The sequence below is a fragment of the Pseudorca crassidens genome, chromosome 8, assembly GCF_039906515.1.
Source record: "Pseudorca crassidens isolate mPseCra1 chromosome 8, mPseCra1.hap1, whole genome shotgun sequence".
NCBI classification, from domain to species: Eukaryota; Metazoa; Chordata; class Mammalia; order Artiodactyla; family Delphinidae; genus Pseudorca; species Pseudorca crassidens.
Genome location: NC_090303.1, coordinates 87,774,767 through 87,790,319, shown reverse-complemented (window position 1 = coordinate 87,790,319; position 15,553 = coordinate 87,774,767). Strand labels below are relative to the sequence as shown.

Here is a 15,553-nt window from a genome sequence, read left to right as displayed (position 1 = left end):
CCCAAGCAGATACTTCCTGGGCAATTAGAAATTTAAGGAGAGCAGACTTTCCACCAAATCCACCTAATTCTGGGGCATCAGCCACCGAGCTACTATTTTTTAAAGTTTGGCCCAGTGTATTAAGATATCCATGACATTCACCACAACTTTCACTGGGCCTCAGACACCCTAGCACTCTGACTTGCGTAACTGCTACACGTGCACGGGGAGCCAGAGGAATCTCCTTGGCTGCCCATCATTTCCTGCTTTAAGTAGTGAACATAAAACAACCTACAGAGAGTCCTGATGCTATAGAAGCTGACTTCAATTTAGAGGAAGATTTCTACTTTAACTTTCACATGTTCACTTAATTCTATGCATTGGGCAGCATACTATCCATTGACCAGACAGAACAAAAAATCGAGGAGCAAGCACCTTCCTAGAGACTCAGTGGCCTGGCCGACAACATGACTCTAATATGCCACCCCAAACAGAGGCTATCAAAAAGTGTTAAAGGTTGAGAAATGAAGAAAAACTATTTCTGTAAGAATAATCGCACAAGTTATCTGGCCTAGAATACAGCAAAAAAAAAAAAGCTAGTTTTACTTTGAGGAATGGAATCCTCAGCTAACCAAAATATCACATGAAACAAAAGCTAAGAATAACCTAGTTTCAGACCTGAATTCAAAATAGAAATTGCATCTGTCTCCTTGAAAAACTCCTCTAGGTCATGGATCAGTACCAATAAGATTTGTGGATTTTCTTACCTGACAGCAAACTTCAAGTTCTCTCTGCATGAGGTTAATTTTATCACTATTTAGACATTTAAGTGGCAGTTAACACAAGTAAAATGATTTTCCATTCTGTCTCTGTTAAGCTCCAGAAAGAGAGATCAGGGCACTAAAAAGTGAAGTGACTTGTGGTGTCACTGTCAGTGGTTCAACAGTGTAATTACAACCCACAGCCTCCATCTGTAGAATACTACTTAGCACACTCGGGGTTACACACTTAAGCCGACAATGGCTAAACAGGCAGTTTGGCTTTGAAAAGAGATGTGAATAAAAAAATGAGATTTTTTTTCGGAATCGTAACACCTGAAAGATAGGTTTGTTCAAAGTGATCCTCTTATTTCCTCTGTTATGTTAAATCCCACAAGAAATGGAGCATTTTGTGTTTCTAGTGTACCTCGGTCTTAACACACTTGAAAATGTGCAGCCAACGGTATGACAGGCATGTCACCAAGTAGGTGACATTTCGGAAGGTGCTGTTTGTTACTCAGAAGGGCAAAAACATGCATTTCTATTATCACAGTTCTAAAGCGTGTGTAAAACTCAAAAGGGAGTTCAATGGTGTGTGGTCACAGGGATGACACCAGCAGAAAACTCTGACACCCTGTTACTATGATAGCGACAGCCGGGTCTCCACACACGGCTGTCTCCAGACACAAACACGCCGAGACAAATGAGGCTTCCAGCTACAGGATGGATTCTGCCTGCCAGGGACAGCCCAGGTTCCAGTGGAGAAAAGCTGCCGAAGTCTCTACGTGATCAAAAATTATTTTCTTTCCCAAGATTCAGTAAACAAAAGAGCATTTCCATTTTTCAGCAAGAAACATTTTCGATTCAAAGAAACACTGAAATTCGAAGCCTAAACACCTGTAGCTCCATTCAGCATATGATCCCATCACCTTCATACATGCTGGTACATGCTAACTGCAGGCGTCTATTGTTCTCAACTATGTCTGTTCTCCAGAAAAGATTTTAACCTAAAGAGCATTCCACCAACAAGTATCAGAAAACTAAATTGGCCCTAAGCATAAACCTCTGCATGCAAACTTAAACCAAAAGTCTTCTTTTCTAAGCCCTCCACGTTGGCAAACATTCTCCTGTGCTACTTCCCATGCCAGCTGGCTAACACTGAGGTAAAAACACACACTCTTGCCCACGCCCCTCACGTCACCAGAGTGAGCTCTCTATCTTGTGTTCAGCTTTATTCCTCAATACTTAGCACATAGTTCGCCCCAATAACTTAACACTAAAATATCAGTCATACTGGAAACCAGCATGACACGTTGACTACATGGTTTTATATATTTTCCAAAAGACTCCCTAAAGGTTTACAAATCCTTCCCTCTTCTTTGTATTCCTCTAACATGCTCCATGAAAGCCTGTGATTTGTTCTACTATTAGACAATATCTCAAGTAATATAACCCACAGACTCTCCACTAGCCTACACACTAGTTTCCTTGCCTTAGTCTCCAGCCTCTACACCCAATCCTTTTCAGTGCTACCATATTAATCCTACTTCATCTCACCACATGCCAATCCAAATCCAAAATGGCCCAGTATCACCTAAAGAAAGGGTCCTCAAACTTGAGCGTGCATACGAATCACGTGAAGGGCTTATTAAAATACAGATTGTATGGCCTCACTCCTTGAGTTTTTGAATCAGTAACTATGAAGTAGGAACACAAATTTCTTTTTTAACATGCTCCTTGGTAACACTAATGCTGCTGGTCCAGGAAACATACTTTGAGACCACTGACCCAAAGCAACAGTTCCCAATTACAGGATCCCAAACAAATTATCAGAATCATCTTAGGAGCTAAAAAAACAAAAAACAACAGCAGCAACAAAAAACCCCACAAAATCCAGTCCTCATCCACAGTGATCCTTAATCAGAAGGTCAAGGATGGGACTAGGAATCAATCCAGAGGTAAACCTAATGCATACTCAGCTTCAGAAACCATTAGCCTAAAGACAAATCACAATCCCCTTAGATGACACTTAAGGGCTTCCACAACCTGAACCCAAACCTACCTATCTGACCTTACCTTCTAGTGCACAAAATAAACCCTCAGTTACAGCTGAACCATTCTTTTCTTACTTATCCGTGAATATCCTTGTCCATTCATTCCTTCTGTGCCACTTACCAGTATCTCACTTGCCATTCCAGCTGTCTCGAATGCCATTTGCATCTTCTCGACCTCTGCAAAACCTCCAAGAATCAGCTCTTCAACGATCCTGAACACCGTTTTTGGTCCATTTAACATGTTTCAGGATGATTATATGACACACTGTGCCAACTACCATTCTTACATTTAGCAACATTAGACCATTTGTGTGTCTGTGTCACTGCGTATCCAGTTTATTAATGGGTATATAACCTAATATTACACTGTAAGAAATCTGTAAGTAATCTGTAACCTGAAAGAATTTTTTAAGGAACTAGAAAATACAGAAAACTAAAACCGATTTAAAAATTGTATAACAATTTTTTTTTTTAATGTTGAGCCTTCTTTTAATTTATTTATTTTTATTTTTGGCTGTGTTGGGTCTTCGTTTCTGTGCAAGGGCTTTCTCTAGTTGTGGCAAGCGGGGGCTACTCTTCATCGTGGTGTGCGGGCCTCTCACTATCGCGTCCTGTCTTGTTGTGGAGCACAGGCACCAGACTCGCAGGCTCTGTAGTTGTGGCTCACGGGCCTAGTTGCTCCGTGGCATGTGGGATCTTCCCAGACCAGGGCTCGAACCCGTGTCCCCTGCATTAGCAGGCAGATTCTCAACCACTGTACCACCAGGGAAGCCCAATTTTTATTACATAATAGTAACCATTTAAAATATGTAGATGACCTCTTACTTTAAAATGCTTTATTCTTGAATCTGTGGATTAATAAAGATGAGTATAATAGACAGCTAAGAAACAATCAACCAGAGATTAATTCAAGTCATGACTAATACCACTCTTCCGCTACATGTCTAAGAAAACACAAACTGGGGGCAGAAAAGTAGAAAAGTAAGAGGAGGAGAAAAATAGAGGAAAAGAAAGAAAGGAAAAAAGCAAAGAACACTGTCATATCTTGACCTCAAAACAAGTAAACATAATACATGAAATGAAATGTTATTTCTACGTTAGACCCATCACCTTGTACTATTAGATCAGTTTTAGTTTTATGTTCTTTATCTGTCAAATAGCTTATGCCAACAGTATATGTACACATTAACATGAAATGGCAACAGTATTGCCAAGTGTATGATTTGGGGACTACAAGTTACTCAGAGATTTAACACACAGTTGATGCCTCTTTAGTGTCTTAAATACATCTTAAGGGTGAAGGGAGTGGGGAATGGGAAGTGATTTCTAATGGATACAAAGAGGGACTTCCCTGGTGGCATGGTGGATAAGACTCCATGCTCCTAATGCAGGGGGACCGGGTTTGATCCCTGGTCAGGGAACTAGATCCCACATGCATGCCACAACTAAGAGTTAGCATGCCATAACTAGGGGGCCCACATGCCGCAACTAAGGAGCCAGAGAGCCACAACTAGGACCCGGCACAACCAAATAAATAAATATTTAATGGATACAAACAAGGTTTCTTTTTAGGGTGATGAAAATTTTATAAAATCATATCATGGTGATGGTTGCACAACTCCATAAATATACTAAAAAGCATTGAAATCTATACCTTAAACAGGTAAACCTTGTGGCAGGTACATTAAATCTCAATAAAGCTCTTTAAATAAACAAATGAATAACTCATTCCATAATATGGAAGATAGGCTCCCCAATCATCTTTTGAAATGACATGTGTGAAAGGTATATCTCATTTAATAAGCCAGAAACATACTTTCATTTTTTCATTTCAAGTTAATGTCTGATGGAACTTAAAGTTCCTTAGTTTATTATAAACATTTTTAATATGAGATAATGGGTTTTGTTTTCAGAAGTGTAGGAATTATATACATTTGACAAATCCAAAGTAAGTAGGGCTAAGTAAGGCATATCTTACTTTGTTCATAACCATAATTAATTCTTCATAAATCCTATAAATAGGATCCTAGTAGATTCAAAAGTTGTTTTAAACTTAGAACATTAGTCTTATTCAAATATCAGATATCAAAAACTTATTCATAAAGCATTTTATAACCTTGTGACAACAGGATTACATAGTCTATAACATACTTCCTAGGGCTTAACGTATTCAGGTTTTAAATGCCATAAGTACTGATACAAATAATTCCATTTGATAATATTATATTCTAATACTGTCCAATACATTTGCATAACACAAATATTTTTATTAGTATTTCATGGTACATCTCTTTCCATTCATATACTTTTAATCTGTCTATATCTTTATGTTTAAAATCTCTTAAGCCCAAAATGAGGAACTTGAATTAAAAGATGGGGATATATTCTTCAAAATGCCACTGTTATAATAAAAGGTAAAGAAAAGCTATGGAAATGTTCAAGCTTAAAGGAAACTAAAGAGGCATGAAAAGCAGATACAGTATCTAATGCTAGACTGGATTTTCTACTGGAGGAGCAAAAAAAAAAAAAAAACTGCCCTAAAGAACATTACTGGGTCAATCAACAAAACTAGGAAATAGAAAATAGATAACAGAGAAAACACACACAAGTGCATATATAGAGAAAGAAAACAATTGATAAAGTGACAAAATGTTAACAGCAGTTGAATTTGAATTAAGAGTTATATGGGCACCCTTTGTACTATTCTTACCTTTCTAAAAGTTTGAAGTTATTTTAAAATTTCAGAAAAACAACATAAAACATATCTCTTGTAAACAGTATGGTTGGGTTTTTCTTTTTTTAAACCAATCTGACAAACTCTGCCTTTAAATTGAAGTGTCTAGTCCATTTACATTTAATGTAATTACTTACATGGGCAGTATAAGTCTAACATGTTGCTATTTGTTTTCTATTCATCCTATCTTTGTTTTGTACTTTATCTTTTCTTTCTTCATTGTTCTTTTTTCTTCCTTTCCTGCTTTTTTCTTTTGGATTAATCAAATATTTGTTCACTATTCAGTTTTATGCCCTTTACTAGCTTTTCAGCTATACATCTATTTTACAATTTAATGTTTGCTCTAGGGATTATAATATGCATCCTTAACTTACCACAGTTTACCTTAAACATTGTATCTCTTCATGTATAATGTAAGAAACTTACAGCAGTAGAGTTTCATTTACCCTATTCCCATCTTTTGAGCAATTATTGTCATACATTTTACTTCAAAATATATTATAAAACTCACATACATTACTATTGGTTTTGCTTTAAACAAAAATTAAGAAATGAGAAAAATATATTTTATTTTTGCCCACATATTTACCACTTCTGGACTTCTTTATATTTTCCTGTAGATGAGTTACCATCTGGTATTGTTTTCCTTTAGCCTGAAAAACTTTCTTTAACATTTCTTTAAGTGCAGGGCCAGTGAAAACAAATTCTTTCAGCTTTAGTTAATGTGAAAACGTCACTATTTCACCTTCATTTCAAATGATTTTTCCAGTGAATATAAAATTCTAGATTGACAATTTTTGTATTTTATAGCACTTTCAAGATGACATACATCAATTTCTGGCTTGTATTGTTTCTGATGAGACATTAGTGAACATCTTTATCACTGGTTCCCTGTAGGCAATGCACTCTTTTTCCTCTGGCTATATTTAAGATTTTTTTCTTTGCTTTTCAGCTACCTTATGATAATGTGTCTAGATATAGTTTTCTTTGTGTTAAACTTCCTTGGATTTGTTGAACTTCTTGATCTGTGGGTTTATGTTTTTCAACAAATTTAGAAATTTGGGGTCCTTGTTTCTTCCAATAATTAACTGCCCCAATCTCTCTCCCTGCTCTCCCTCTGTAGTTCCAACCACACAAATGTTAGACAGCATGATACTGTCCCACAGGACATTATGGCTGTGCTCATTTTTCTTTTCAGTCTATTTTCTCCCTGTACTTTAGTTTAGATTGGTTTTGATTGATTTTTCTTCAAGTTTTCTAATCGTTTCTTATACAGCATGCAATCTGTTGCTAAATCCATCTGGTAAATTTTTCATTTCAGATATTTTCATCAAATTTTTAAAATTCTGGTTATTAGTTACATTTTTCTGCTTTTTTGCAAGTATAATAATCGTATGCTGCACAACGTGGATGCTTCATTATTGAGATACTAGATTATATTACTTTATTTACAGGTGGATCAGACTAATACTGTAGAGACTTGGTTTGGGGCTTTGTTACATGAAATTACAGTATCACGTACACTATGGCTAGAACAGCCCAATTCCTAAAACATCTGAGGTCACATATGAAAGCACAGGATGTTCACTAAGTTCTCCCCACACTGGCCGGTCTGAATTCCAATGTTTCTGAGCATTTGGCAACTTCTGCAATTTCCATTCAGCTCACAGTCCCACAGTAGCTATATTCTGCCTTGGAGTGGGTGAAACTTCACATCTGACCAAAGGCTCAACACTACTCTTTTCATATTTCTGGGGTTCCTTCTCTCTGCAATTCCCTCTCCTTCAGTATCCTAACCCACAAACTGCAGCTGCCTCCACACCCCTGAACCCTGAACTCTGCTTCATCTACTACTTAGAGCCTGCTGATGTTTGTTCACTTTCCTATGTCATAGTTTGAAAGTGTCCCCAGAGAAGGAGCTGGGATGTATGTGAAAGTGACCTCATGTATTCTCTTCTCTCAACTGATGATGCTGATCGCCTGAGTCCACCCAGTTTTCAAGTTACTTATGGTAGGAGGTAACCACATCATGGACAGAACCAGAAGTCCTTAATTCTAACTATTTTTGAAATAGCTTTAAAATCTATTATCTAATTTCATCATTAAAATAAACATGTAACCTGAAAAGCATATACTTCCATGACAGATTAGCAAACCAAGATATAAAATCTTAAATAACCAGTTTCCAAGCAATAAAGATATTTTATTCAACACACAAATATTCATCAAGCACCTACTATGGGCACGTGGTAATTGACATAGCAGCAAAACAAACTCATGGAATATAGTTGCAACCTATATTCTTTCTACTGAACCATCAATAAAGCACACAGACTGTATCCCAAAAACTGTCTAATGAATGAATAATCAGGAATCAATCAATCCACCAAGAGCATGCCTATACTCTCAAAAATAACTACAATCTACATACATGATTTATTTTTTTCCTGCAAAGAATCCTATTTGCCATGCAAATAATTTCATTTCTACACAGTTATATTTTTCAATTCCCTACATATACTTAATTTTTTTCCTATTAGTAGATACTGTCTAACCAAGTCACTTCTATATAGCTATGTCAAATTTGCTTCAGCTAACTCTTAATCGTATTTCTCATTTTCATCTGGCCATATCAAATATATTTTCCTGGCGCATGGAGAGAAAACATAATAAAATTTCTAAATACCCCCTCTGCAGCATCATACCAAACAGTAATATCATTCCTCCGATCTTCAACAGATCAATCAAAGTGGTACATTTATACCTTACAGGTTTATCTTCATCTCTTAAAATAAGCTCTTGACCTGTCTTTTACCCCAACATATGCAAGAGCTGACTGTAAGAAAATGGTCATAAACTTAAGCTACATATGTTTAGATCCTTGATTGCTACGTATTGAGAATCTCCTAATTTTAAAGCCTGGCCAAAAGAAGTTTGTTTAAAACGTCTTTTGAAAATGATAGAAGTTCATAACATCAGCAAGCATCACCTTTAAACAGGAACACTACATTCTCACTGCTTATGATTAAGAGAATATTTTAGGTGGCTGATTTTTTTATGTTCCTACCTGTTATTCCGAATCAAGATGAGCACCCTCTGTAAAAGGATCTTACCTGCAGCACATCTTGGATCTTCACCCACACGTCTGCCATGTCATACAATTTGACATCTTCCTGCTGAGTCAGTGGAGTCACAACAGTGTCTTGCAGGTACCCCAGGACCACAGAGTGTGCAGCAGCTACAGCATTAAACTTGTCAAACAGCAACTCCAGCAGTTCTAGAAGTAACCTAGTGAAAAAAATAAACATTTACATACAAACAAACACAAAATGATTGACACTGGCCTGCAAGAAAAACATCAAACTAAAGTGAAGTAGCACACTACCATGTAAACAGCTCATTAAATTTCAACAGATTTCATTTCAAACATTTGTCTGATCTAAGTAACTTTTGAAAATTTATCTGTCTGTTTCCTCTGCTATAAAATGGACATGGTGAAGTCAGACAAAGTATTATATGATCACTTATATGTGTGATCTAAAAAATAATACAAATGAATCTATATACAAAACAGAAACAGACTCACAGATGTAGAAGACAAACTTATAGTTACCAAAGGCGGAAGGGAAGGGGGAAGGATAAATTCGGAGTATGGGACTAACAAATGCAAACTACTATACATAAAATAGGTAAGCAATAGAATTTACTATATAGAGCAGGGAACTATATTCCATATCTTATAATAACCTATAATGGAAAATAATCTGAAAAATATATATGTATAACTGAATCACTTTGCTGCACACCTGAAACTAACATAATATTGTAAATCAACTATACTTCAATTTAAAAAAATGGACATGGTGTACAAATTTTAAAGACAATCTTAAAGTCCCTAAACCAGCAGTAGCAGCTCAGTAAACATTTGTTTCCTTTTTAACATAATTCGGTGATTACTATACTCTTTTATATAGGTAGTTTTTCTAAGCAATTCAGGCAATTTTTCAGACAACAGTTCGAATGTTACAGAGAATGTGCTATTCTCTAGCAATAAATTGGGCACTTTGGTGAGGACACTAATCCTTTTAGTCATGGAAAGCTGCGCTTACTCCCATTCAAATGTATGGCCTAACTTGCCAGAAAAAACTACACACCTGCTGAGAAATCTGACTTTCACCACAGGGAGCAGCTTGGACCTCCGCATTATCTCATTTTGCATCTTGAGAGATGGACACATATTATTACATGAATTTTATATACTCAAGGACACAAAATGAGGCTGCAAGGCAGCTGACCCCAGAACAAAAGTTGATTTTCATGTCAGAGCACTGAGCCACCTACCTCTCTCTATAGTTTTACAGTGGAGATGTATATTCAGAGATGGCTCAGAGCTTCATGTCATGGATGCAAAGTAATTCCCCCATCACTGAGCCTTACAGCATCACTGATCACTCACACTTGGAATCATCCTTTCCTCCTCTGAAGTTGTATTTTATTCCACTTTTAAGGAACTTATCACACATATGGCTCACATGCGTGACTCAATCAACGTGGGTCACATTTATTTATATATAGACATTTTACCTCCCTTCCCCATTATGAGTCCTTTAGAGCAGGCACTGCTTTATACGCCTCTGTATACGCAGGAGCACTCAGAACAGGGAGCAGCAAATATTGGCTGAATGAATTTAATGTGTATACCATGAATGAGTACAGACAATTTTGGAATGTGACCTTTATTGTATAATCTGTGGCTCTCAGTTCATAGTTCCTAAGTAGACTTATAAACCAACCTGGAAAGTAGAAAAAGAAAGCAAAACATCTTGTCAGCAATGTCGATTAACAAGATTTTATTACCATAAATAAGAGGCTGTAACTACAATCTCATCAAAACCTATAGCATAATATCTATTCCTAGGGCTTCTTTATTGACCAATTACTGTAATTAATGTGCCAATGTGACAGCCAATAATTATCTTATGATAAAACCCTAATATCTCTGACATTTTTATTTAGACAAGACAGAATCAATAAAAATGTACATATGCCTCCCAGTCTAGAATATATATATATAATCCAGAAATTACACATCGTATTTGTAAATAGGAGCCATTCTACCTTTGAAGGATGATTTTTTAACATCTTCTAAAGGTAAATTCATATTTATACTCACATTGACCTAAAACAATTCTTCACTTTCATCTGTGTTATATAAGAACTACTCAAAATCAGCAGAAAGAGGTACAAAGTACAGGAAGTTGAATCCAACTTAACTAAAATAGTTAATTCAGTGTTGGTAAATACTCTGTGTAAGACTGGTATCTGGCATCATACAGAGAAAATACCTGATTAAGGTTCTACTTTTCAAATAAAGATTTATGCTGAGTATGTAAAAGCCTGTGGTTCCCAAATGTCAATCCACAGACCAAAATGTATTTTTCAGTGGTAGACAGAAAAATAAGACCATATATTCACGTTTCACAAAGGTAAATTTGTTTGATATTTTTGGTATTCTCTTGGTAAGAAAAATCTGTTATTTTCTCCCATGACTGCAGTTATATTGCCAAATGTCCTTACTTGACAAAATTAAAACGTAGTAACGTTATGCTATACCCAAACATTTCTGGAATGATTTTTTTTTTAATTTTTATTTTATAGTGGTGTATAGTTGATTTACAACATTGTGTTAGTTTCAAGTGTGCAGTAAAGTGATTTAGTTATACATATATCTATTCTTTTTCAGATTCTTTTCCCAGATAGGTTATTACAGAGTACTGTGCTATACTGTAGGTCCCTGTTGATTACCTATTTTATGTATAGCAGTATGTACGTGTTAATCCAACCTCCTAATTTATCCCTCCCCCTCACCTTTCCCCTTTGGTAACCACTAGTTTGTTTTCTTTGTGCGTCTGTTTCTGTTGAAATGATGTCGATTCATGACATTCAGAAGCGTAAGGCATGCTGGTATCCAACTTCCCAATGGCATGAAGTTCTAGGTACAGGCCTACAAACCAGCAATAAAGCAGAAAACACTGGAAGAGGAGTGGCTCCTCTGAATGGAGCAGCTGCTGTCTGGTTATCTCCAGAGCCACTAGACTCCATGACTACACACACCTTGGCTGCCACTCAAGGACAAGAGCAACTCAGCAACCAGGGGCAGTGCTCTGTTTAGAAAAGAGACCTAAGAGGGAACTGAGGTGTAAAATGAGGTCCATGGTATCTTAACAGTATGGAAATAGCAATCCCTGGATAAAATGCAACACACGACCACCTTCGGCCACACCTGGAGGATCAAGACCAAGACAGATGTGTTGTAGTATGACTATCAGAGCCATAAGACAGGCTACAGAGGGAAGAAAACAAGAAGAGCCAGGCCGGAAATCAAGACACTCTATTTGCCGCTCTGCCTACCTTGAAACATCCACCAATTTCAAAGAGAGGGAAGCTCTCCTCTGCCTCACCACAGCACAGTCTCGACAATACTAATAAAACCCGCAGCTCTGACATTAAAACTTAAAACTTTTGTGCTGCAAATGATGCCATCAAGAAAGTGAAAAGGCAACCCAAGAAATGGGAGAAAACATTTGCAAATAATTTACCTGATTTGTATCTAGAATACCTCAAGATTTCTTACAACTAGTAACAAGACAACCAAATTTTAAAATGGACAAAGGATTTGAATATGCATTTCTCCAAAGAAGATATATGAATGACCAGTAGGCAAACAGAAGATGCTCAACATCTCAGCCATCAGAGAAATACGAATCAAAACCAGGAGATACCAGTTTTTGGATGGTTATAATCAAAAAGACAGACAATACAAAGTACTGGTAAGGATGTAGAGAAATCTGAACTCTCATACAGCACTGGTGAGAATGTAAAAATGGTACAACTGCTTTGGAAAACACTTTGGCAGTTCCTCAAAACATTAAACATAGAGTTACCATACGTACCCAGCAATTCCACTCCTAGGTATATACCCAAGAAAAACAAAAACACACATGTGCACAAAAATGTGTACACAAGTGCTCACAGCAGCATTATTCATAATAGTAAAATATTAAAATAGTAGTAAAATAGTAATAGTAAAATCATAAAGTGGAAATAATCCAAATGTCCATCAACTAACAAATGGAACCAAAAAACCCGAGGTATATTCATACAATAGAATATTATTTGGCTATAAAAGGAGATGAAGTACTGATACATATTACAACATGAACCTTGAAAACATTATGCAAAGTGAAAAAAGTCACAGAAGACTACGTTGTGACTTTGTGTGATTCTATTTATATGAAATATCCAGAATAGGCAAATTGCACAGAAGGAAAATATGTTAGTGGTTCTTAGGTAGGTGGGAATTACCCACTAAAGCATATGGGGCTTGTTTTGTAGGGGGGACATAAATGTTCTGGAACTACAGAGCGGTGATGGTTGCACACCCTGTGAATACACCAAAAACCAGTGTTTCAAGGGGTGATTTGTGTAGTATGTGAATTATATCTCAATTTAGCTGTTTTTTGTTTTTGTTTTTTAAATCATCTGCTGTGGCTCTGAGTAAGGCCAGTGAGGGCCCAACACCTCCCCTGTGGTGAAGTGAAAACATATAGAACAGTGAAAAAAGGAAACTGATGTCTCAAAAAGTGAAGTAGTATGAACACTGACTCCTTCAGAATCTTACTACCAGGAGGACATTAGTTTTTCTCTATTGGTTCACTTGTTTTTTGTTTGTTTTTCCTTGTTACGTAAGTAACCGGTAAAGAAACAAAAGATGCACATTCTTTCCCAACATTGATAATCCCTAACCCTGTAATTATGAGAAAATCTCTCAACTTCTTCAAGTGTTCCTATCTGTAAAACCAAAGTATTAATTAATACCTGTTCAGGAGCCTCACACAACTGATGGATGGATCACATTAGAAAATGGACAGAATTAGTTGAGGTAATTGTACTGTATTAAAGAGAGAGGAGGTTTCAGGATCCTTTTGTCTGGATTTCTGGCTTGAGCAACTCTGAAGACAATGGTTACCCTTCCTGAGAGAAAGAGAAAGAGAAAGAGAGAGTGGGGAGAGGGAGAGAGAATGAGAATGAAGTGAAGACAGAAACTATTGAAAAGGAGAGCTGTTGGGTTTAGATCTGAAGATGTTAAGTTTAAGGTGTTACATACCGGTCCTCTGATATGCAAGTCTGGAGCCCAGGAGAGACACTGATTTTTGGAAATTTACAAAGTGATAAATATTTGAGAGGATGAGATTACTCAGGGATAATATGCAGAGTAAGAAAAGCAAGCCAACATTCCCCGAAATAGCAGCAGTGAAGAGATGTTCAGGAAGTAGCGAGGCAGGAAAACGACAGGAAGGAAAATTGTAGAAGACAGTGGGGAAGAGAATAGCAACAGAGCCAAGGCTACACGGCAGCCAGCTGATGTAAAGACAGAAATGTACAACTCACAGGTCCCAGTGACCTTGGCAAGAAGGGTTTCAGGGGAGCACTGGATGCTGAACTCAGCAGCGGGATAAGGAGTGAATGGCTAAGAAGGGAAAGAATCCAAGTCAATCACACACTTTGCAAAGGCTGACCATTCCTCACCAACACATGCTCTCCTAAAAAAAGAAAATGAAAAAGCAAGTGACTCTCTCCCAATGCAGCAAGAATAAGAGAGACCAGGAATCACTCACATGAACAAGACATAAAATGCAGTAGTCTGGCCCAATTTAAAGCTACCAGAAATAAACTGAAATATGCTGTTAATATTCACAGGCACTCGCTGGCTGCCCACCCGACACTACATTGAGAAAACAAGTGTTTGCCTTTCCCTGCAGACACACTCAGGATGACCTGCACACACAGAGCCCCACAAAAGTCATCCCCTGAAATTGAAGACACGGGGAGGGGGAAGGGTAAGCTGGGACGAAGGGAGAGAGTGGCATGGACTTATATACACCACCAAATGTCAAATAGAGAGCTAGTGGGAAGCAGCCACATAGCACGGGGAGATCAGCTCGGTGCTTTGTGACAACCTAGAGGGGTGGCATAGGGAGGGTGGGAGGGAGAAGCAAGAGGGAGGAGATATGGGGATGTATGTATATGTATAGGTGATTCACTTTGTTATACAGCAGAAACTAACACACCACTGTAAAGCAATTATACTCCAATAAAGATGTTAAAAAAAGAAAAAAGTCATTCCCGACCCTACTCCACCAACAAAATTTCAACTAAATAAAAGATGATATAAAACATGACACTGCAACTAGCTCAGTTGCTTAAATCCTGTTAGGATCAAGGTTTTCACCACTGATCCAAAAGACAAAAGAGCAGGCAGAATCATTAAATTACTAGAGATTCCTTAAATTGAACTGAATAAAAAAAGGCCTCAGACAGGAATAAGCCTAAGAACCATAGAGATTAGAATTTCAGTTAATTGCAATTTCTACCAGTCAGAAGAAAATCGTGCGTGCAAATGCGCACGCGCGCGCGCGCGCGCACACACACACACACACACAGAGGTTATTTCCAGAGTCACAAAACAGTATGCAATAATATGCAATACAACACCACAGTCAGTGAAAGAAAACTTCAATCCTGGGATGGCAATGTGGTATAAATGCCGGTATGAAGGACTGGCATTAGAAAGCTGGACTTGGTAGCAGCTCTCTACTGAATAGTCATGGGATTTTCAGTACATCATGGGACTGTTCCAAGTCTCAGGCTCCTCAAACACAAATTTCCTCAATTACAATTTCCTAATCACAAACTGTGAGAATTAAATGCAATAATGTAAGTGAAAGTATACTAAAAAGCAAGCTCAAAACAACAGTAAATTGCTTCCTTCAACGGTTACCATGTAGAGGGGGAAAAGGTGGGGGACAAGAGATACTCCAGATGTCCCCATGGCCCAGCTGCATCTCTGTCCTTCCCCCAGCTTAGTGAAGTCCTGCTTGTATTCCATAAGATACACTAGTATCATCCCAATAGAACCCCTCTTTAATTCTGTTAGTTGGAGGTGGGTTCTGTCACTGCTAACTAAA

At 37.4% G+C, this 15,553-nt stretch overlaps 1 protein-coding gene across 2 annotated transcripts in view; it reads right to left on the bottom strand.

Annotated features, from left to right (window-relative positions):
* EXOC4 (exocyst complex component 4) overlaps nt 1-15,553 on the bottom strand; it is an 804,198-nt gene that overhangs the window by 677,149 nt on the left and 111,496 nt on the right. For both annotated transcript variants that reach the window (XM_067747055.1, XM_067747056.1), the window contains exon 7: nt 8,639-8,813. In XM_067747055.1, coding sequence (XP_067603156.1) covers nt 8,639-8,813 — 175 coding nt within the window. The remainder of the gene's footprint in view (nt 1-8,638; nt 8,814-15,553) is intronic.